The 24,581-nt window shown below is 44.0% G+C and overlaps 1 protein-coding gene across 1 annotated transcript in view; it reads right to left on the bottom strand.

The window, feature by feature from the left end:
• Nucleotides 1-2,647: 2,647 nt before the first annotated feature.
• Nucleotides 2,648-24,581, bottom strand: part of st8sia4 (ST8 alpha-N-acetyl-neuraminide alpha-2,8-sialyltransferase 4) — an 87,633-nt gene continuing 65,699 nt past the window's right edge. The window contains exon 5 of the mRNA XM_085987832.1: nt 2,648-8,565. Within this exon, the coding sequence (XP_085843958.1) occupies nt 8,289-8,565 (277 nt within the window). The 3' untranslated portion in view covers nt 2,648-8,288. The remainder of the gene's footprint in view (nt 8,566-24,581) is intronic.

Genomic DNA, 24,581 nt, shown 5'->3' with positions numbered 1-24,581 from the left:
CTGCCTCTAACAAAAGCACAAAAATGGATCCCTGGGATAAGGATAGATGCAAAAGGGCTGAAAATTGTCAGGTTGCAATCCCAGAAAAGAGACCCAGCTTGTTCATCCTTTCCTGATAGATATAACCTCACATTTCTGGTACCATCCTTGTAAATATTTTTTGCACCCTCTCTAGTGCCTCTATATCCTTTTTATAATAGGATTTTATACCAGAATTGCATACAGTACTCTGGTGTAACCAAGGTTTGATATAAGGTTAACATAACTTCTCTACTTTTCAATTCTATCCCTATAGAAATAAACCCTAGTGCTTGGTTTGCTTTTTTTTATTAACCTGCATTGCTACTTCTATGATTTGTTTAGTTGTACTCCAAGATCTCTTTGTTCTTCTACCCCATTTAGATTCGTATTTTCTATGTAATATGTGACCTCCTTATTTTTCTTACCAAAATGTAATACCTCACACTTGTCTGTGTTAACATTCATTTGCTAATTATATGCCCATTCTGGCAGTTTATTAATGTCTTCTTGTAATTTGTTGCAGTCTTCCCCAGTTTGGTGTCATCTGCAAATTTAGAAATTGTGTTTTGATTCCAAAGTCTAAATCTTTTATATAAATTATAAACAGCAGTGGTCCCAGCACTGATCCTTATGGGACCCCACTTTCCACCTTCTGCCACTCTGAATAGCTACCCTTTACCCCTACTCTCTGCTTTCTGTCCTGAAGCCAGCTAGGTATCCATTCTGCTACTTGTCTCTTGACTCTACATGCTCTGACCTTATTCATTAATTTATTTTGTGACACCTTATTGAAGGCCTTCTGGAAATCTAAATAAATTACATCTACTGCATTACCCTTGTCTACTCTCTCTGTTACCTCTTCAAAGAATTCAATGAGGTTAGTCAAGCAAGACTTTACCTTTTTAAATCGATGCTATTCATTATTATATTATTGGTTTCTAGATGTTTTTCTATTTTCTCCTTTAGTAGGGATTCGATTATTTTTCTACCACCGATGTTAAATTATTGACTGGTCTATAGCTTTCTGGACATGTTCTACCTCCCTTCTTAAATATAAGTATTATGTTAGCTATCTGCAAGTCCTCTGGCACTACACCTTTTTCTAACAAATTATTAAGTATGTGTAATAGTGCCTCTGCTATCTCTTCCCTAGATTCTTTTAAAATTCACGGATGTAATTCATCTGGACCAGAGGTTTTATTAGTTTATTTAATATTTCTCCTCTTTATTTTAAATGCAGTCATTTTATTTCTAATCTCATCTTCTGATGTCATGTCCACCTGATCTGTCTCCCTGGTAAATACTGAAGCAAAGTAATTATTTAATATTTTTGCCATTTCACTATCACTGCCTGTGATTTTATCCTGTCCATCACTTAGTGGCCCAATTCCCATCCCAACCTTCCTTTTTTTATTCATGTGCCTGTAGAATATTTTATTACTTTGTTCTATGTTCCTTGATAATTTAATTTCATAATTCCTCTTTGCCTTCCTAATTTTTTTTACTTCTCTCCTAATCTCTTTGTATTCTCCCGTGTCATGCTCTCCTCTGCTGCCCATGCACTTAGTGTATGCGCCTCTTTCTTTACCCTCAATTTTTCACTTATGTCTTTATTCATCCATGGTGTCTCATGAGTGTTTAGTTTGGACTCTATTGAACACCATTTTAAATGTTTCCCATTGCTGTTCTACATCATTGTTTGCCAATATTGTTGTCCATTTTATTTTCCCAAGTTCTATTCTCAGCCCCTCAATCAGCTTTTCTCCAATCCATTACCCTGGTCTTCATCATACTTATATCATTCTCAATTATTATCTTAAAGCACATTATATTATTGTCACTATTGCCTAGATGTTCCTTTACTTTTACTTCTTTTATTTGCTCTGATTCATTCCCCATTACTAGATCCAATAGGGAAACCTCCTTTGTTGGGCTTCTTACATACCAGGTTAGAAAAGAGTCCTGTATACATTGTAAGATTTCCATTCCCTTATCCCCTATACTTACCTCTTCTGCCAGTTAATTTTGGGGAAGTTGACATCCCCATGATTATTATTATGTTTCTTACTCATTTCCCTAATTTGTTTGCATATTTCTTCCTCCACTTCCCTTCCACTATTAGATGGTCTGTAGACTACCCATTAGTGTGATTGATTATTATCTTTTATCTCTATCTACATGGATTCTATTTCTGTCTTACTGATGGCTGTCACTTTTTTCTGCCATTTTGTTATCTGTAATAAGTATAGCTACTCCACCTCCCCTTTTTCCCTCTATCTTTTCAAAATATGTTATACCCTGCAATGTTTAATTCCCAGTCCTGATTTTTCTGTAGCGATGTCTCAGTAATCCCTACTATATCTGGTTCCTTGCAACTTATTACTGGCTCCAGTTCCCATTTTATTACTGACAATTTTGGGCTGAATTACAGGGGAGAATTACCTCCCCCCCTCCCCCAACTATTCAAGCTTACACCTGAAACCTTGGACAAAAAGGCTATTGGTGTCTTTGGAACTCTACCCAGCACGAGTCACTATCCTCAGAGAGAAGAAAATAAGTACTACTAAGTTGCTGGGAAACAGAATACTTATACTGAAAATGGAGGCAATACAAAACAAACAGGCAATTACATTTAAAAACCTTCATGTTTAATTGTTCCTGTATCACCCAGGGAAACTGTACTTAAATTGTACTTATAATATTCAAATTGTAGGAATTGTTTTCTCATTAGTAGAATGTAATGTAATGTCTTTTGAGTTTTGTTTCACATTCATTTTTTTTTAAGCCAGCACACAAATGCATTAAAAACATTCTACCATGTCTACACACTGACAGCAATAACAACTTAAGTACTTTTGTAAGTTCATAATTTTCACAAAATAAAATAAAATCAGTGCCCTCCTTGTAACATAACAAATATGATTGTTTATTCTAAAATCATGAACATTTACTCCATCAGGGCTGGCACTGATTGTTATTCCCCCAAGCTTGCTACATAATTCAAGTAGCTTTTTTTGTCAAATTGTATTAATCAGGATTGGATAGGAAAATCTACAATTCTCCATATGTGGCAACTAAAATTAAATCCTATCACTGTTCTGAATGACATTCAAAGACCGCTTGGCATTATTGAAAGAGCAGGGGGTTCTCCATGTGTCCTGGCCAACATTCTGCCCTCAGCTAACCACCAAAAAATAAATTAATTGGAAACTAATACCTCGCTATCTGTGGGTCTTTGCTGCTGCAGAATAGCTCTGTAATTGCATTTCAAGATAGTTCATTTTGAAGCACTTTGAGATGTTTTAATGTGATAAAGCACTATGAAAATGCAAGTATAATTTCTATTATTTCCTCTGAGCAGGAGACAAGTGCAACCAGAAAATGGTAGATGTAATACAATTAGTACCCCTGGCTTAGAAAGAGGAAAACAAGCCAGTGCACCTGTTCCTGTTCCCTATTCCATAACTCATGCTGGAAGTACATGTGTGTGGACTTGAGGTGAGGACAAGCTCGGATTTGGATCTGAAATCGCCACCCCTCCTCCCCATAAAGTCAAGTATCCTGTCAAGGCTCAGACATGAATAGCAGCCATTTAGGAAAGATACTAGATAGTACCCATGACCACAGAACTGTATTCCAGCATGCAATCAATAGGTGTAACTGTCACTTTTGGCGTGGGTGGAAAATTGGTGGTTGCGGATCATCCACCCTTTAGGAAAGGATAATTGGGCGGGGTGTATCCACAATTGGGTGGCTGATCCACAATTACCAGTTTTCCATCTGCACCCAGTGAAAATTACCTCCATTGTCTCAAGGAGGACGAGAGGAAATTGGAAAGAAAAATGCTGAACATTTGAGGTGGTTGAAAGTAAACCCTGATACAACCTCTATTTACTTTCTCACAGAATTGTAAAGATGGTGTAATAAGGCTTCTAGGACTCATGAATAAAACAGGACATTAACCTGCAAGGATGAAGGGTTTCTCACAGTTGGGTGTCATGACACACACACTCTGTGTTGCTTCCTTAAGCTCAAAGTGATTCCCAAGCTATTTGCTTGCCTTGAGGAAGGCAGCATTCATCTGCGGGGACAAGCCATATTTTTTCTTTTAGCTGGATTAAACAAAATTTCTTAATATTTTCAAGTAAGGTAAATCCCAAAGTGTGGTTAACTAACTGCAAGAATAAGAATCAACAAGTGTGCTACTGAGCCTAAAAGATTGAAAATCGCCCAAATTCAGTTACTCTGACAGTATAGGTCACAGCCAACCCTTTTTTTTGGCTCATCCCTGATTTCTCTCATCAACACAGATTGTTCTGTTCATCCAGGTATATGAATCTTCATCTGACAAAAACAAACTTGGTTGTGAGCCAGGTTCTCGCCAGCACTACAGACTAGCCTGAGAAATCTCAGAGGATTGTTATATAGCTATTCTTCTGTTTGATGGACTGGGATAATTTCAGTTCCAAAACTGGCACAAACCTCAGGATACTGGGTCAATCAATCCTGCTTTAAACTCAGTGCAGGTGAATTTCCGGCATACTTACTCTACAGGACTGGTGTAGGAATTTTTTTAGCCTCGATGATATTTGGGTAGAAGTTGTTTCTGCTCAATCTCTGCCTTTAAATGATTTTATCCAGGTTTCCTAGTGTGTCTGGAGCCCTCCTTCAATCTGTCCACCAAGTCGTTATTACCCTCATTTGCATGAACCAGTGGCACGCAACTCCAGGTTTCCTGAGTTTGCTCTGCTCATGCACTCAAGGTAAGTTACACTGAGTTATATGAGGCATAGTAACCTCCAGGACGAGCTAATCAAGGTGGAAGTGAGGAGTTCCTGGCACAGAAGTACCTGGAGATCTTTGATTACAGATTTCTGCAGGTAGAAAATTGTTTTTAAAGCAGCTTGTTTTTGCCTACAGACATCTGCATTTGCTTCTAACTTGGACAGTTCTGATACCATCAGATTTTTAGACACCCCCAACCATTACCCATAGTCACGGCTTCTCAGAAGCATGTATGGCATTCCTCTTGTATAAATTATAATGGACAGCCAACAGCACCACAGGATGGAGCAAAGGAGACTCAGCCAACATTTACTACAAGAGGCATTACAGCACGTCATCACTGAAATCTCTTCTTCTGCAGAACATATTCTATCGTTGGCATCACAGCCTTACCTCCTTCTCTCTCACTTTCAAGTAATGGGACATTCCCTAAAACCAATACCCATCCTACTACATGACAACATATCAGCCCTTTTTGCCCCTACATGGCTGTGCCAATCATCATCTGAGTGAAGACGTTAGCACTGCGTAAGTGCACACTTTCCTGTTTGGCTCTGACCATGTGCACATTCTATTTTATTATAATCAACCTATTCTTTCTTAACACCGTGTTTCCCTGGAATCCTACATGTGCCTTTTACCTATTCTCCTGCTTATTCTCAGTACTGAGGGCCAGGATCGCTGGAAGTGGTTGGCTGTGCATGTTGTACAGAAGACTCATCTGACTGATGGCCCTCGTTTCATGCCAGCTTACACCTTGGCAGCATCTCCCATGTTCCATTGGTGTAATGCTATGAGGGGTCAGCTAGAGGCCTGCTATGTGCTGCTGTCCTGAAGAATGGTAGTATCATGCAGCTTCAACTCCTGGGTGGCTTGGTCCTCATCCTCTTTACCATCATCTTCCTCTTCTACCTCTTGTGCCCATTGCTGTGGTGGATCTGCAGGAAAGGATGATGGAAGCTAAGAATGGGTAAACACCACCTCCTTGGGATTAAGGAGACAGAGAAGGGGAGGAAGGTTGTGTCAGTGTGGTGCTTCAGCAGGATGCCAGGGTGACAGTGCAGATGCTGTCAGTAACTTGGTGTCAGCAAGTTGCAGCCATGATCAACATCTCCCATGACAAGAGCTGAGTGCTTCCCTATGAGCTCCATGGCCTTCTCCTTGAAGGGCGTGAGGTACTTATGGTTAGAGAAGCTCCTCCAGTGCCCTGTGGTGGGCATTGAGCATCAAATGGTCCTGCAAAAAAGCTAGCAGTGGAGTACTGTGTGCCAAGTGGCATGTGAAAGATGAAGTAAGAGATGTGAGGGTATGAGGCTGTTAAAGCTGAGGAAGAGGTTTTAAGGTTCTACATGTAATTGCTGTGAGAGGAGCTGGATAGCCATAGTACAAGATGTTGAGTTGGAGCCCCCCTTAACAAGACAGCACTGTGAAAGGTTAGTTGAGCAAGTGCTGTTTTAAGAGAGTGAGGAGCCTGCTGGTACCTAGGGTGGGCAAGAAGAACAGGGAGAGGTTTGCAATGGATTATCTTACCTGCCTACCTGAGAACGTGGAATTTTTGTGGCACTGTTCTGCAGTACAGGGTGAAAGAATTGGTAATCAGTGTCAGTGCTACCTCCCTTCAGATGGCACGAGTGATAATTCTGGGTGAGCTGGAGGCATGCATACCCTGGGGCCTGTTCATATTGCCTTCAATGCCCTCCAGGAGGGCTTGGAGGTCTGAATGAGTAAAATTGTACAATCCTCGTCTCTGGGTTGGTGGCACACCCTGCTGCCTTCTGGGTACAGATGGTACTTGAGTGGTCATTATTCTGTTCAAGTATGACAAAAATATTGCTAAGGCAGTGAAGTTATTTGAGAGTGATGTGAAAGAGCCAAGCACTGTTCCTCACTCATCTGTTCATCACCCAATCTGCTGAACTTTGTTTTTAAAGGCTGCACACAAGTTTCCAGGTAGTTCAGCTGCTTACACCTATTTCATACTATTTTCACACCAATGCTTGCACCAATGGAAATGCAACTGAGTAAAACAGGAAACTTGTGTGCAACTTCCTCTAGAAGTCACTGGCAGGCATAATTTTTAAAGGGGCAACAGCGGTGTAGCTCATTTCCAGGAAATTCCATGCAAGTAACTAGGTAAGGTGGTTCTGTTCCAACATTTGCAGAAGACAATCTATAGAAACAAATTGACAAAATTATGCATTGCAAGTCTATCTGAGAAGATCCTGAATCACTCCTGACAACTCCCAGTGTTGCAGGCAGACCTTCGCTGCAACTATGTCTCTGTTTGGAGTAGTGCAACCAGGAGGTCTACCTCAACATTGAGAACGGGGACCAGGCACAGGTGACCTGGGATCCTCCTGGATCAGTTGTAAGATATAAAAAATTATAACAAGAATATCGTTTTAAAGAATTGCACAAACAAATCATTTAAAAGTAAGCAGAAACTTTAGAGTGCTGCCACAGAATATATGATTTGACCACAATGGTGTCACACTACATAGAATGTACAGGAAGGAGAAATAGTGCTGATGGTGGTTGTGTGGTTAATAAGAAAATGCAGCATAACAAGTAGGATTTTTCCACTTCTCAGCATGATTCACAACATTTGGTGGAGAATTTTGTTTGTGAATGAACTTTGGAAATGTACCAATTTGATTTAAAAAAAACAGTAGAGTAGAATTCTCCATACTTTAAGGATCTGGTAACCTGTGCTTTTGTTTAAATAAGACTTGTGCTTTTTATTCTGTCCGCTCTTTATCTCCTTGTTCCTCCTGCTGAAACCGAATGTAGTAATTGCACAAAACACTTTACCCTTATAATTCCCCAAATATCAGTCCTTACAAGCAACTTCTAACAGGATCAGTATATAAAGATCTTTGGTACCAGCAGAAAGGGCACCTTTAACTTTTTACAGTTCACATTCAGCACACCACATAAGACAACTTCTTCACATTCTTTGAGCTATAAAACTACCAACGACACTGAGCAGGCGTGCTATCAGTCCTTTAGTCCTCTCATGGTATTTTAATTCTTACAGCTGATATTACCCTTGACTGATTCACATAGGTAGACAAGAAAGTTGTGTCTTGAAAGTGTGACTCAGATAGCACTTTGGCATTGATTGCTTGCTGGACAGCTGCTCAAGACAAATACTGACCTCTAGTTAACACCAAGCCCTATTAAGTTCTCACAACTTCTGAGGCTACAATGAATGCAGAGCCCTACTAGTGCTGACAGAGCTCACAGACCTGAACCATTCTGTCAATCAATATTCAATCATTGTTAACACGTCACTGCTTGCTCTTTGCTCCCAACAGTGAGACTATATTATTTCATTACAACAATCTGAGGCTGTAAACTTAGCTGGGCAATGGTCACTTTACAGCATTGTTGTAATTATCACTGAGGAGCTACCTTTTCACATAAAATCTACAGTGTGCAAATATCGCACCAACTCTGCTTTTGAGCTGTGATATCTAGGGTTACACGCATTTCCCTGTTGTTAGCTTCAGAGCTCCTTTGTCATGTAAAGACTTTAGTGTTTTGAACTCCAGTGGCATTCGATGTGGCCCAGCATTAGAAAAGTATCTGTATTTTAAGTTGTCATAGTAGTGGTATTTAACTGGTGCCCCTTTTGCGTCTTTTGGGAAGGGCCAGTATCCGTAAAGGTGGATCTCATCACAGAATCGAGTTGCAAGTGTGTACATCAGTAGGCCTGTGCTTGGTCGTTTGATGTAAACCTTGTTTGTCAGCCAGTATCTGTAAGAAAAACATAAAGAGACATCAATAACTACAGTTCAAAGCAACCTTCTTTGTGTTACGATTCCACAAATGTCAGGAACACTCCCAACATAGCTTTAATACCACACAAGGGTGGAATGTATAACTCCACCTACCCAAATATGGTAACCACAAAGCTATAGTGGCACAACCAAATACCACCAGACATTGGCTACATTTAAAAATCACATCCTGGGATAGATTTTGGCTTCTAGGAGGCTGCCTAGTGTAGCATTGCGGAAGGCCGTCTGTTCCAGCTGTGATTTTGAGACCTCAGCCTCATCTGAATTTGACCAGCGAGCTGCGGACACCAAATGGGTGCTCCAAGGTAGCTCGCTGGTTTTGGGTCACAGGAATTTCAGCTGGCTGGGACGTGGGTGCTACCTGCAGGTAGTTCCTGGGAGGGGAGGGGAGTTGACGAGTGCACATGGGCCAGGTGCAGTCGCAGTATATTCGCAGTTTTTTGCACTCCTGCGCCTTCTGGTCAACAAAAGCAATTTAAAACTTACATTTCCAGGGCCTCTTTGGCTAGACGGCCAGCTGATACTAGACGGAGCATGCGCGGCATGTGGCTTCAACATTCAGCCCCTTAACTCCACTACCACTTCCAAAAATCAGTTGCCGGGGTTGCACACAGACCATGTTGTAAGGTTTACTTACTGTCACTCTATACTCGACATTCTCTGGGAGAAGCTGTGGCAAATCTATAGGGTTAACGGCTTTACATAAGACAAGCTGGTCAAATTGAATTTGAACCCTGCACACAGAGGTGAACAAAGTTTTGCAGATCAGGTGAAGGACAGTTTCTTCTTGCATAGTCAGTATTGAGATTTGGGATGGTTTTACTTACAGTAACATACACATTGTTAACTTTTAATTAAGTGCAGATGTGAACCGCCTGCAGAGATCCGTTAATCGGACAGTTGATGGTTCATATCATTTTAATGGGAGCTCAATGTTATCTATTCTATTTAACTGTTGTAACAGCCTTAGTGATGATCTAATTTTCTTATCCTAAGATGCGCAGGGCACAATACCAGCAGTCTGGTTCCAAGCATCTTTACAGCCTAATTTTACTGAGATCCACGAGATGAATAGCCTGTTAACACTCACCAACAATGTTGTTTCAGACTTCATAATGATTGTTCACAAGAACTGAATCTACCAATTATACCACAGATCTCTATAGAATGTTTTATTTACAGTACATTTACATAGATTAATATCACATTATAAGAACTATTTAATTTGAACTGAACAAACCCATTATTTACTAATTAGAAAGAAAGTAATTAAACCATTAAATCTCAACATTTCAGTACATGATCATAATACAGGATGTGAATTACTGAAGAGAATTAAGGACAATTACAATTAGAGTGCCAGACTTCAGAAAATGAAATGCTAATTCTGGGAGAAGAGATCACAGAGGATTAATTGGAAGACTGCATTAGGTGATAAAGTAATTGAAGAGAAAATGCTTTTAGAATGAAATTAGGAAAGAAGCAATTAAAATACACATCACTGAGAAACAAAATATAGGGTCGATTTTGGGGAACTCTGCTGCTAGCACAGGGCCTTGCTAGCACTGAGCCTGGGTCAGAGAATTGGGGCTCTAATGTTCTAACACTACCTCTGACCTGTGCTGGCAGCGGATTCTTACAAATCTGCTCCTAATGTTTAGACATAGGTCACAACAGTTGAACAAAAAAGGTAAAAAGAGAAGCTCACACACACTTGAGTCATGGAGCCGTGTCCACCAATTGTTTAAAACTGCCGTCACACTCAGACCTGTATGGTATCCTCTGACTTTCTACATCATGCTGTGAAATAAAACCTAATATGATCATGTGATACAACTAATACGATTCGATTATGGGGACCTGCCACCTATTTGAAACAAATTTGAAATGGTAAGAAATAATTAAACCAATGTGTATAATAAGCGGTATCTTTATACTGATAACTTTCTGTTAGTAGCAGGGGCAGGGTACTCTGTGCCTCAAAAAAGATCCAAAGCCCAACTTTTTTTGTGTCGCCAAGAACAGTCATTAGAAGCAGCAGAAAATGTGGGGTGTGGTTCCACTGGCCATCAAATAGGCCCAATAAGAAGCAGCAGCAGGCTGGGAAATTAGAAAAGGAGGAGCGGTCTTTAGTGGTCGCTAGTCTCTGCTTGAGCGTACCTCTCTTGCTGCTAAAAAAAGATGCCTAACGATTAACACAGGAAGCATCCTACATTGGCAGGAAAATATTCCCCCTTTAGCCTGCTCTGCTTCTGTAAATACAGCAATAATTATTCAAATTTCTCATCATAACCATATCCTCTCATCTCTATCATCCAAGTGAATCTACTTTCCATCTGTTCCTTGGCCCTAATATCCCTTCTATAATGGGATGCCCAAAACTGCACACAATACTCTACTGTGGCCCAACCAACTGGTCAATGGAAAGGAAAACTGGGCAAGGTGGCAAGTGATCCGTAACTGCCAGTTTTCCACCTGTGCCAAAAATGACATGATCCCAAATGTCTTGTACAGATTCATCATCACCTCCTTGCCTTTGTATTCAATACCCTTCTTTATAAAGCCACAATTCCATTTGCTCTTCTTTTCCATCTGCATCTTCCTTTTAAAGATCTATGTACATTTACCCTTAGATTGCTCCATTCCTCCAGTCCATGGAGAATTTTCTATTAAGGGTATATTTCACTCTCTGTTCTTTTCCCTCAAGTGTACTACTTCACATTTATCTACACTGAACAGCATTTGCCATTGACCTGCCCCCTCTTATACCTTTGAGGTTTGTAAGCCGCTCATTTTGGAGAGCACAGAGGTTGAAGCAGCTCAATAATGGGCCGGATTTTGCTCTCAGTGGCAAACAAATTGTGCCAGCCGTTTATTACACTTACACTTGCCCACAGACTTTCTATGGGATTTTGCACTGCAACTTACTATGATTAGATAGCCATTTTGGTGCAGCAGCCTTTACAGAGCATCTAGGACCTGGATGAACAGGACAAGCAACTGTTTATCTTCTTAACGAATCAGATTGAAGACTTGTTAATGAGCCGTGCAGAGTCTGAACCAGGAAGTGTAAATTAGAATATTTACTTTAATGTGAAATATTGCTGTCCGATTTACACTTTAATAATGGTGAGTGCTGTTAGCCTCACTGTTACTTCTACAGCAAAATCCAGCCCATTATGTTTTCTTTTGGGCGGCGGGCAGGGGGGCGGTGGGTGGAATTGTCAACTGAGTCACATAAGTCTTTTGCTTTTTTGTTCAACAGATAGATAGAAATTGTGCACGTAAGTACACAATCTAAGAGCCAGGAAAGCTGAATCTTCATCAAAGTCTTCACTAATAGAGTTTCGATTTCAGCTCTATACAATCAGTTGTATTCTTTCCATTACATCTGAATGATTTCTACAGTCTTCTCCATGAATACTGTTTTTGAGGAAAGGTGTGCTATTTGCAATGCTCATTTTTGTAGTTAGGCCGACTTAGCAACAAATTAAACAGTATTCAAGACAATTTAAAATTGATTCTTGGAGAAAAAAGGTAAAAGCCAATATTGGATAGATCAAAACTGCTCTTTACAGCCTGCCTAGCAACCTGTCAGTAAGACTGCTGGAGTTTCACTAATACAACTTGCGTCTGCGCTCACTCGGAAGTCAAACTCCAAACCATCATCAATACCTTCACCAAAGCATATGAGAGCATGGGCCTTACACTAAACATCTGCAAGACAAAGGTCCTCTATCAACCTGCCCCCGTCACACAGTACTGCCCCCCGATTATCAATATCCACGACAAAGCCTTGGACAAAGTGGACCACTTTCTATACCTCAGGAGCCTACTGTCAACAACGGCAGACATCGATGACGAAGTCCAACACTGCCTTCAGTGTGCTAGTGCAGCCTTCGGTCGCCTGAGGAAGAGAGTGTTTGAAGACCAGGACCTCAAACCCAGCACTAAGCTCATGGTCTACAGAGCAGCAGTGATACCCGCCCTGCTGTATGCCTCAGGGACATGGCCCATGTACAGCAGGCACCTCAAAGCACTGGAGAGGTACCACCAACGCTGCCGCCGCAAGATCCTGCAAATCCATTGGCAGGATAGACGCACCAAGGGGATGTTCTTGCTCAGGCCAACATCCCCAGCATCGAAGCTCTGACCACGCTTGATCAGCTCCGATGGACGGGTCACATTGTCCGCATGCCCGATACGAGACTTCCAGAACAAGCGCTCTACTCGGAGCTCCGGCATGGCAAGAGAGCCGCAGGTGGGCAGAGGAAATGCTTCAAGGACACCCTCAAAGCCTCCTTGAAAAAGTGTAACATCCCCACCAACACCTGGGAATCCCTGGCCCAAAGTAGAGGAGAAGCATCCGAGTATGCGCCGAACACCTCGAGTCTCTTCGTCGGGAGCAAGCGGAAGCCACGCGCAGGCAGCGCAAGGAGCGCACGTCAACCCAAGCACCCCACCCACCTGCCCCTTCAACCACCGTCTGCCCCACCTGTGACAGAGACTGTAGGTCCCACATTGAACTCATCAGTCACCTGCGAACTAATTTTTAATGTGGAAGCAAGTCATCCTCTGTTCCGAGGGACTGCCTAAGAAGAAGAAGAGTACAACAATTACCAGTACAATGATTTCACAAGCACTTTGCTGATGTTGTATTTTAATGGCCTTAATAGAGCGTGAAGGGAAATATATCTTTTTCTAAATCTGCCACTCACCTTTCATTAATAACAATGAAACAGTACAATCAATGTTTTGTCTGCCTAGCCTGCTGTTGATCAAATCTCTTAACACTAAATGCATCTGAGCTACTGCAAGTAATCATTTTTGCAACTGTCCGCAGCATTCTTCTAACAACCCTGAACTCACATTGATTCACAATTACAGAAAGACGGACTTATTAGTCTACCCTAACATCCTGTCACTATTGCTAGCATTAGTCTGAAGCACTTAAAATTTAAAAAATGATCTTCAGTTGGTAAAGACTATCTAGTGACTCTTAAGAACTCTAAAATTACCTCACTTGATCTCCTACATTCCTGATGGAAGTGGAAACATTTTCTGATGGATGAAAGAAAGATTTGATTGGATTTCATCACTAATGAATAAACAGAAGATCCTGCATTGATCCACCATGAGACCAGGCATCTGCTGACCCTTTTAACATGTCCCAGGCACCATTAAGGCAAATGATTTATCGGTTTGCTTATTTTTGGTGGGATTTCTTTTTGGAAGAGAATTCTGTTAAGCGACAATTCCAGCTCTTGGTGTTTTGACCCTGTACAACAGTCAGTACTTCTACAGGAGTTATTTTTACTCTTACATATTACAGGTTCTGACCTAAAAGAAAAATAACCAATTCTGGAAATCCAAAGTAAAGACAGAACATGCTAGAAATACACACAATGTCCATCATGAAATAAGACAAGGGTTTACATCCAAAAGGTAACCTGTCCTTTTCCTATATTGAAATGAAACCTATGCTCCTTTCAGATGGGCCCCACAGTCACCTAAAATTAAGGCTGTGGCAAATTTAGCGGCAGCATGTGCAAATCGGACATGAGCTGTCGCTCTGCTAAATGCAACATTGTTGAACCTGTAAAATGTGTATTTCCAATATTTTCTATTTTTTAATCATAGACTCTGGCTTTCTGTTCTCCACTACTTTATAATAAGCAGCTGCAACTAGAACTCAAACACACTCACTATAGCGAGTAATAAGAATTAAACTAATATAATTAAACAATCTAGTAGATAACAATAGTTACTTAATTATAGTGACACATAACCATAAGCAAGTGCATGTCACAGTTCAAGTTTTTTGAATCTGGAAAAATTGGGAGGTGAGGGGCAGGGGAGTGCAAGCCCATGGTGCATGTGAAACTGTGCATGCTATAAGGGAAGCTGATCTGGCCAATTATTTGACTCAAACCCCAATCCCTCATTCAAATGAGCACCCCGCACACTGAAAATGTGCACAGAAAGTGAGGCTTAAATGCTGGTTGGTTATCAATAGGAAACGGAAAGACTGGATCAGCCATATAAATACTGTGGCTACAAGAGCAGGCCAGAGGCTGGGAATTCTGCGGCGAGTGTCTCACCTCCTGACTCCCCAAAGGCTTTCCACCATCTACAAGGCATAAGTCACGAGTGTGAGGGAATACTCTCCACTTGCCTGGATGAGTGCAGCTCCAACAACACTCAAGAAGCTCGACACCATTCAGGATAAAGCAGCCCGCTTGATTGGCACTCCATCCACCACCTTCAACATTCACTCCCTCCACCACCGGCGCACTGTGGCTGCAGTGTGTACCATCTACAAGGTGCACTGCAGCAACTCGCCAAAGCTCCTTCAACAGCACCTTCCAAACCCGCGACCTCTACCACTTAGAAGGACAAGGGCAGCAGATGCATGGGAACATCACCACCTACAAGTTCCCCTCCAAGCCACACACCATCCTGACTTGGACCTGTATCGCCGTTCCTTCACTGTCGCTGGGCCAAAATCCTGGAACTCCCTTCCTAACAGCATTGTGGGTGTACCTACACCATATGGACTGCAGCGGTTCAAGAAGGCGGCTCACCACCATCTTCTCAAGGGCAATTAGGGATGGGCACTAAATGCAGGCCTAGCCATCGACGCCCACATCCCATCAATGAATTAAAAAAAACTTGATAGACAGGATGTACTAGAAATGCTGGGTATGCTTAGAGTGGACAAGTCGCCTGGTCCAGATGGCTTGCATCCCAGGTTGCTAAGGAAATTGGGGGAGGAGATAGCGGAAGGACTTGCCATAATTTTCCAATCTTCCCTAGATGCGGGGGAGGTGCCTGAGGATTGGAAAGTGGCAAATGTGACACCATTGTTCAAGAAAGGGTGGCTCTCAACTTCTATGCCACCGGCTCCTTCCAATCCGTTACTGGGGACATTGCCAACATCTCCCAGTTCGCGGTACATTGCTGCATCCGCCAGGTGAACAATGCCCTTTTCAGAAGGAGACGTCAGTGCATCTCCTTCCCCATGACCCTGGACAAGCAGCAAGAGCGTGCAATGGGATTTGGAAGAATAGCGGGCTTCCCCATGGTCCAGGGCGTAGAACTGATGAACCAGCAATGGTCAGGCCTTGCTTCAGGGCTGCAGTGTGCAGGGCATGGCAGCCAAACAAGTCGACCCTACCCCTTTAAGAGCTGACCGGCGCCAGCGTGTCTGCCTTCATTCAGAAACTCGCCGCACCTGCGCTGCGCCCGCCCTCGGTGTTAGCGCCTTATGATAGTCATGCATCGCCTGCTTTAGCGCAGCAGCAACCTCTTGGGGTGATGCAACTGAATATCAGCGAAGGTGGCGCTAAGTTGCGCCAGGCGCTAAATTTAGCGAACGCCCGGCTGTAGCGCCCCAAACGTGGCTATACTGAATTTCTAGGCCTATGACTTCCCGGCAGGATTTTGGAGCCCCAGGACACTGCGAGGGTTTGCTGAGACGATGGCCACTGAAGATACCATTATTCAGCTCTGATGCCTTGGAGCTGCTCATGATGGAGGTGAGGCAAAAGGGGATTTTCCTCCACAACTGAAAAGGCCTCACCTGAAAATCAGAGGGTCACGCTGCCTGGGAAGAGATTGCCCAAAGAGTGAACGCTGTGTAAAGGACCCGGGAATGAATAAGGAAGACATTTTATGGCATCAGGAGAAGTACCAAGGAACATGTACTCATTTTAGCATACATGTGTACTCTTCTTGCATATAAGTCTTGGTCTTAATACAAACGGCCATTTGCTATACCCTCTGGGAGAGCAGCTGCAAAGGTTGCACACTGCATTGAGCCATGATGATACTTATTACAGAAGCTGTATGGCACATTGACACAAGGACAAGATCTCCACACACAGGGCTTGTCACAGATCACCCACAAAAGAAAACTGTCAGGATAGGCAACATGCAAATTAATGGGAGAAGCCAAGGCAGGGAGGGACATGCTCAAGACACAGGGATGCAGTTTCCAGTACTCAGTAATAAAGTAACATGTTCACCAATGTACTCTTGTTACAGACTCCGTGATCTTTGCAGAGCCCTGGAAAATTTGGGCTAAAAATTCGATTAGGCCTGAAAACGGGCACAATGATTGCGATGCCAATTGGACTGCGCCTGTTGAAAGTAGTACAGGGACGCAACATTCGTGCTGCCTGCTAATTAACATGATTGATGCGTGTAGCCCAGCGCTGACAACACTGCTGAGTGGCTGAGCGCTCAGCAGGGGGCCCAAGTTTGTGCAAGGCTAGCTCTATTTAATGCTAACCTCCACTTTTTAAACACAGTCTGCACCTCTTAAAGGGGAGGTGTATTCTGCATTCAGCACCTCACTGAACTGGTTGTGAAGGCAACTGTCAGGCAGTTATGGCTCAGCAGGGCAGAGAAAGGGCACCTAGGTACTCCGACGCAACACTGGAGGCCATAGTGCAGGGGGTAGAATGGAGGAGACAGGTCCTCTATCCGCAGGAGCCAGGAGGCCCTCCAGACTCAGTCAGAAAGTAGTGGGAAAAGATAGCTGAAGCAGTCACAGCCAGCAGTCTTGCCCCGAGGAACTGGATCCAGTGCCGAAAGAAGTTTAATGACCTCACACGAGTGTTCAAGGTCAATGATTGCATCTTCAAAAGCAGCCTCCGAACAAGTGTACCACTAGACTCACACACTGCTCAATGCACAACCGCCCCCCTCCCCATCACTCACCTACCAATAATCTCTATCAATCACAACTCATACCTCACATTCTTAGCTTCACCTCACTGCTGCAAGCCTCACTCCCACATCTCACACCTTGCACACACTGCCAGCTATTCAACCATGACAGGCACATCACCCAAACACATTGCACCACACTCAATGACACACTTCCCTCTCTCTTGCAGTTCAAGGTGGCACATAACAGGAGGCAGCAGGGGCTACACGAAGGAGCACAGACGAGCCTGCATAACCATACCACGATGGAGACCTTGCTCAACATTATTGGAGGGGGTGTCACTGGGGCTGTGGTGATTGGCTAGGCTGAAACCATTGAAGATGACGGTTTGCTCATACCTAATCCTCCTTTTCACATACCACTTCCCCCTCATCCCACGATCTCCTCACTTACAAGCTGCTGATGGTGTAAGCATGCACATTTTGCTTCCCCCTCCCATCACCACAATCCTACCCTTGTGCCTTTCTCCTTTCAGATACCAAGCTTCCCAGCCAATGCAGGAAGAGCAAGAGGAGAGTAATAGAGAAGAAACCACTTTAGAGGGTAGTATAGAGGTGGGATCTGCAAGTGGCGAGTCACCGGGCACGAGTGGCCTGCAGCCAGGGCAGGAGGCAAGGGTAGCGCAGGTACCAGCTTCCCGGAGGAAGAGGCCACACACGAGTTCTGCTGCAGATGACTCAGATGAGGACTTCGATGGGGAAGTCTTCAGAAGAAGGGTGATGGGCATGCACACAGAAATGCTTGGTGCATTGGCATGCCTGCCAGAGAGCCTCTTGATACTGTCAAGGAGCATGGAGTAGTCCAGCTCCAACCTTGCACAGGGCTTTGCGCAGAGCTTGGAGCCCATAATTTCCAGGATGGAAGTGATGGGCAATTCCATTAGAACACTTGTGGATCCAACCATGATGCAGGGTCTGATGGGCGATGTCTCAGCTTCTATTACAGCACAAGAGGAAGCGACCCAACGTCTGAGTGCTGCAGTGGAAGCTCAGACTGCTCTCATGTAGGCTCAGCTTGCTGCCACGCAAACTCAGACTGCTGCCACTGTGTCTGCGTTTACCAGTGTGGAAAGGGGCTTTCAGAGTGTCATGCATTCCAGCAATCTGTCCTTCAATAGATTACTAGGATTACTGAGGCGTCGTCCCGGGGACTGGCAGTGGCTTCGTGGAGCATGAATCTGCTGTCCTCTCTCAGAATGACACCACTGTCACTCCGCCAGTGCCCTTGCTGTTGCTCATCAGCCAGTCAGCCCAGACTGCTGCCACCCACGCTGAGGCGGGACTTCTAGGCCCAGAGCTGGTCGAGGTCGTCCTGCAAGGTCATCTGCAGTCTCCCCCACTGAAAGTCAGCATCCTTCTACCAGCCATGCTGCAGCCACTGGGTTAACACTGCACAGGAGCACTAGGACAGGCAAAGGCACATGGAAGACAGGCCCTAAGGGAATGCACAAGGGTAATTAGTTGACTTTATTATGTGGTATTGGATTGAATGATTTATAAATGTGGTTTGTAATGTTTGTTTTGTGGTGGCTCTCATTTCAGCTTTGTGGCCAAGAGGACGTTGTGATGTTCCGTTACAGAGGGATGGTAAGGTGGGGAAGTCTTGAGCAGTGGGGATCTGGGCTTTCATTCTGGGGAACCAGAGTCTGATGATGCGCTCACTAGCAGCCGGAACGTGGATGTGCAGGCTGCCTCCTCCCTCCCTCCTCCTCATGTGGTTGCGGAATCCGTGGTGGCAAGGACTGTGCCCTCATGACGGCCAATTTGTGGAGGACGCAGCAGACCACCACAAATTGGGACACCCGCTCCGGCGAGTTCTGGAGGGCTCCTCCCGAGTGATCAAGGTAGCGGAGCCATTGTTTCAGCACCCTGATGGTCTGCTTGATGAGGTTCCTCGTGACAGCATGGCACTGATTATATGATTGCTGGCCACAAGTGGTGGGGTTGCGGTGGGGAGTCATCAGCCTGGTGTAGAGCGGATGGCCCTTGTCGCCCAGCAGCCACCCTTGGGTTCGAAGTGGTGACTAGAAGATTGCTGGCACAGCGGACTGGCACAGGATGAAGGCATCATGACCAATGTTCCCTCTAGTTTATTTTTGGACCACACGGCCCTTTTAACGGGCTGTGCGGCGTATTCAAAATTTGGCGCATGCGGGTTTTTTCCATTTAAAAGTGGGAAAGCCGGCTGCACGGGAGCTCCAACATTGATCATGGCTGCTGCCAGGATACCAGATATTCACCATCATGATGCATTGGGCATGGTCACATACCAACTGCACATTAAGTGAGTGGTACCCTTTGCGGCTACAGAACATCTCACCATTGACATGCAACGCCCGCAAAGCCATGTGTGTACTGTCGATGTCACTCTGCACTATGGGAAGCCCGATATCTTGGCAAAGCCACATGTGTGCTCCTCCTGTTTAGAGAGAAGACAATGAAGTCCCTCTCCTAGTGTACAGAGCCTTTGTGACTTCCCAGATGCAGCGATGGATGGCGAACTGCAAGATGCTTGCTATGTTGCCTGTTCCAGTCTGGAAGTATCCACTGGTGAAAAAAATCAGGGCCACGATCACCTTGAGGGCCACTGGCAGAGCCGTCGTGCCCTGCTCTGAGGCTGCGGGTCTGGTTGCAGGAGGTGGCAAAGTTCTGTGATCACCTCCTTGGTGAAGCAGAGTGGCCGAACACACTGCCCCTGGCTTAGGTGCAGGTAGTGCTCCCTGAAGACCCTAGGTGGGTAAGACCTCCTGCTCAGAGTCCTCCTCTGTCTCCTCCTCCTCCCTCTGCAAGCAGCTTGTCTTCTTCACTGCCCCTGCTCCATCTCCCTGTCATGCTGCAACACAAAGGGCCTGCAACTAGAGCCCCCAGGATTGGGAGCAAGTGGTGTATGCAGAGGCCTTCCAGTAGCAGCCAACACCTTCCCAACATCCAGCAGCACTCCCTGCACACTTTCACAACTTTTTAAATGTCTTCCAGCAACCCAGTATTCATAAAAACTCTGCAAGAGCCACTAAAAAAGCAATAATCAACTTATCTGCAAGTTGGATGTATCCCGTTAAGTAGCACTGGTGGGGGAGTCCCTTGTGCAGCTGAACGCACGTTCAGCTCTGTGTGTTTAGGAGAGGGTGTTGAATGGAGCGGCTACATCAAAAATGGTAGAACGCGCATTACACGCTGACAAGACGTCATGATCTGCCTTCTCTGCATACTGCTGGCGCATGCACGTACCGCCCGCGCTATCACCCTCACCAAGATGGTCATAATTACTGGCACTAAGGAATTCTGTGGCCTTCATCTCTACATTTAAATTACATTTAAACTTGACTTTAATTTTTAACGTGAAATATCTATCTGCATAAAAGTCTTGCTTCTAGCATGTCTGTCACACCTCAGATATCACACTTTCAGTGCTACATTCCATATTTCAAATTTTGATCAAATTGCAACTGAATAGTCTAAAATATATACACAGAAAGAAAAGAAATCCTGTCATTTCCTGTTTTTTTGTGATCTTCAGATATCCTGGCTACTTCCTCAGGAAAGGACTCAAGCAGTCGCCAAGCTAGAAAAACTTGAGGCAGCAACTGATTGCCCTCAAGTTGTGCCTATTCCGACTAGTTCATTTGATCAGTAGCCTTAAGAGGACAGGCGAGGTTAGTATCTAAAAATCACACCATGCGCCAGATTCCAGACTACCGGTGAGCAGTGCCGCAGGTTAGCTAGTATTTAGAAAACAATCAGCCTAATGATTCTAGTATGTGCCAGTCTATTTTAGTATCCTAACATATAAGAATTAGCTTCAAATCTGAAAGAGTCCAATAGCCCATTTGTATGACAGTGCTATCGCTCCTGTGCTCCAATATAACTGAGACAACATGGAATCGATTATCAGGAGCAAACTGGAGGATCATCTATACAGTAATAACCTAATTAGCAGCAGTCAGCATGCATTCTGAAGGGGAACAACCTGCCTGACCAGCCTCCCTGACTTATTTGAGGAAGTGACAGCCCAAGTGAACGGTGGAAAGTCCTATGATGTGATCTACTTTGACCTCCAAAAGACTTTTGATAAAATTCCCCACGAAGGGCTATGGGGATTCAGGTAAACCCTGGGAATGGATAAGAAACTGGTTAAAGGATAGAAAACAATGAGTTGTAGGAGTCTACGTACTCCTAGCAAAAAATACTGAACTCGGAGAGGTTCAACAGAAAAGGTTTAATTGTTGAGGCTTCATGCTGAACACAAAATGGAGTCAGAGACTACACAAAGTACGACTGCCTTTCATCAGTGCACAGCTTCAACTCCTCCTCCCCCGCTCTGGGCTTAACTATGTTGCAGATCGAGTTTCTTAAAGGTGTGATCCTTCTTAAAGGCATGACGCCTGATTTATAGTCTACGGAACGGAAAGCGGATTGTGTCCTTTCTGTGATCGGTACGCCACAGAGTACTCGTTAGAGAATGTTATGTCTGAGTGGGTGGGGGGGGGTGCGGGTGGGGTAGGAAGTACTGCGTGGAGTGGAGTGGAGTGCTGTAGGGCTCAGTGCTGGGACCACAACTGTTTCTAATTTACATAAACATCCTGGGTACAGAAAATCAATGCAAACTGGTCAAATTTTCAGATTATACCAAATTAGGAGGACCAACAAAATTGGAAAGAGGCATTTCAGAAATTATAGAGTGAGCTGAACAAGACATGTAAACAGGTAGAACAGCGGCAAATTAAATTTAATCCAAACAAGTGTGAAGTGTTACACGTAGGAAGGAAAAATAGATGGCATGTGTAATCCATGAATGACATTAAAGTAGCTAAGGGTAAAGCTGAAAGAGACCTGGGAGTCTTCATCTACTCTATGCTAAACATGCCCAACTAGCGCAGAGCAGCAATCAACAAAGTCAATAGGATGCTGAACTACATTAGGATCTCTCTGATGGATAAATTAAGATGGATCAAACAGTCTTCCTCATCAGTAATTATCTCATGGTCTTGCAAACATGCATGCTTCCAGAGGCAGTGAAAACTACCTCGCAACATGGTTTTACTCCCTACCTCAGGAGGCAAAGCCGCACCAGCATCATACAGGGATGGACACCAGGGTTGCCCTTTTATTCTGGACATGTGTCAGCCGTACACCCAAAAAACAATTAGGGGGAACACTGGTGTCAGCCCACACAAGGCAGCAATGCGATTTTCAGATTGCTCTCTGCATAGGCCATCCCTAACACTGGAGAAGCTCAGCAACCAGAATGGTAAAGTTGTAAAAGTGATTTTAAAGACACTATTCATGTGCAAACCCTGCCCATGCACATTTGTTCTGGTGTTGCCGCTAAATTTCTGAATCTGCCCTGTAGTATAAGCATCGAAAATATTGCAAAACTCTTCCAATTGAATAACTTATGCAATATAAATGGGTATTAATAACTTCAGGAATTCATTATGAAACTTTTCAAAGCATCTCATTCATGCCATTTTTTGCTACAATCAGCCTGGTTCAGTAGATAAAAGCAAGAGGCAGCTGATAGCTAATTGACACCAGGGTCTGCATTAACATGCTTATTCACATTGGTTTTCAGTGTTAAAAGTATGCATCAACTTTTTCATTTTAAATCCTCATGAGTTCATGAGTCTGACCCAACTCATTGATGCCATTTGTGCCAGGCAATATCCTTGTTAATTTTGGTTTCAGTAACTGTAAAGCAAAGTAGATAAATCACCAGGAGCGGATGGGATGCATCCTAGGATGCTGAGGGAATTGGGGGAGGGAATCGCGGAGGTACTGCCCATAATATTCCAATCCTCCTTAGATACGGGGGTGGTGTCAGAGGACTGGAGAATTGCAAATGTTACACCACTTTTCAGAAAAGGGTGTAAAGATAAACCCAGCAACTACAGGCTAGTCAGTTTGGCCTCGGTAGTGAGGAAGCTTTTATAAACAGTAATCAGGGAGAAAATTAACAGATACTTGGACAAATGTGGATTAATTAAGGAAATCCAGCACGGATTTGTTAAAGGCAAATCGTGTTTAACTAACTTGATTGAGTAATTTGATGAGGTAACAAAGAGGGTTGATGAGGGTAATGCAGTTGACATAGTGTACATGGATTTCCAAAAGGTGTTCGACAAAGTGCCACATAATAGGCTTGCCAGCAATGTTGAAGCCCATGGAATAAAAGGGACAGTGGCAGCATGGATACGCAATTGGCTAAGTGATAGGAAACAGAGAGTAGTGGTGAACGGTTGTTTTTCGGACTGGAGGAAGGTACACAGTGGTGTTCCCCAGGGGTCGGTTCTTTTCACTGCTTTTCTTGATATATATTGATGGCTTGGACGCACAATTTCAAAATTTGCAGATGACACAAAACTTGGAAGTATAGTGAACAGTGAGGAGGAGTGTGATAGACTTCAGGAAGACATAGACAGGCTGGTGAAATGGGTGGACACGTGGCAGATGAAATTTAACGCAGAAAAGTGTGAAATGATACATTTTGTTAGAAAGAATGAGGAGAGGAAATATAAACTAAATGGTACAATCCTGAAGGGGGTGCACAAACAGAGAGACCTGGGGGTATGTGTGCATAAATCGTTGAAGGCGGCAGGGCAGGTTGAGAAAGCATTTAAAAAGGCTTACGGGATCCTGGGCTTCATCAATAGAGGTATAGGGCTGGATTTTAATTCAGGGGTGGGCTGGGGTCGTATAATCCGCATTTCGCGTTATCCACCCGAATCTAAATCGATGTGGGAGATTGATGCGATTTTAACTTAATTGGCCAATTGAGTTCCAACGTGTGGGAACCCATGGCAAATGAGTTTTTCCAGTCTGAAAGTTGCCTCCGATGACGTCATCATTGCTGCTGCATTTAAGGTCTGCAAAAAGCCTTGCTTCTTCAGCAGACTGCCAACCTTTTGGCCTGTCATGCTACAGGGACCTGGAGGCAGAATGACCAGCGAGAGACCGAGGTCTGCACCCCGCTTCGATGACGTTGCCCTGCAGGCTTTAGTTGAGGGAGCAAGAGCTCATAAAGAGGTGCTCTTCCCTTCTTCAGGGAGGAAGAAGCCTCCCCAGCAAACCAAGGCTGTGTGGATCCAGGTGGCAGAGGAGGTCAACTCATTATCACTAACCCGCAGAACCTGGCTTCAGTGCAGGAAGAGATTTCATGACCTTCTGCGCACTGGAAAAGTGAGTATGAATTTCCCATCACCCTCAATCTGATCCCCATTGCCTTTCCTCACCAGCACTCAG

Source organism: Somniosus microcephalus, chromosome 1, assembly GCF_052327205.1.
Source record: "Somniosus microcephalus isolate GS21.2 chromosome 1, FLI_Smic_1.0, whole genome shotgun sequence".
NCBI lineage: Eukaryota > Metazoa > Chordata > Chondrichthyes > Squaliformes > Somniosidae > Somniosus > Somniosus microcephalus.
The sequence above is the reverse complement of the archived record's forward strand: the minus strand, read 5'-3'. Positions and strand labels throughout refer to the sequence as shown.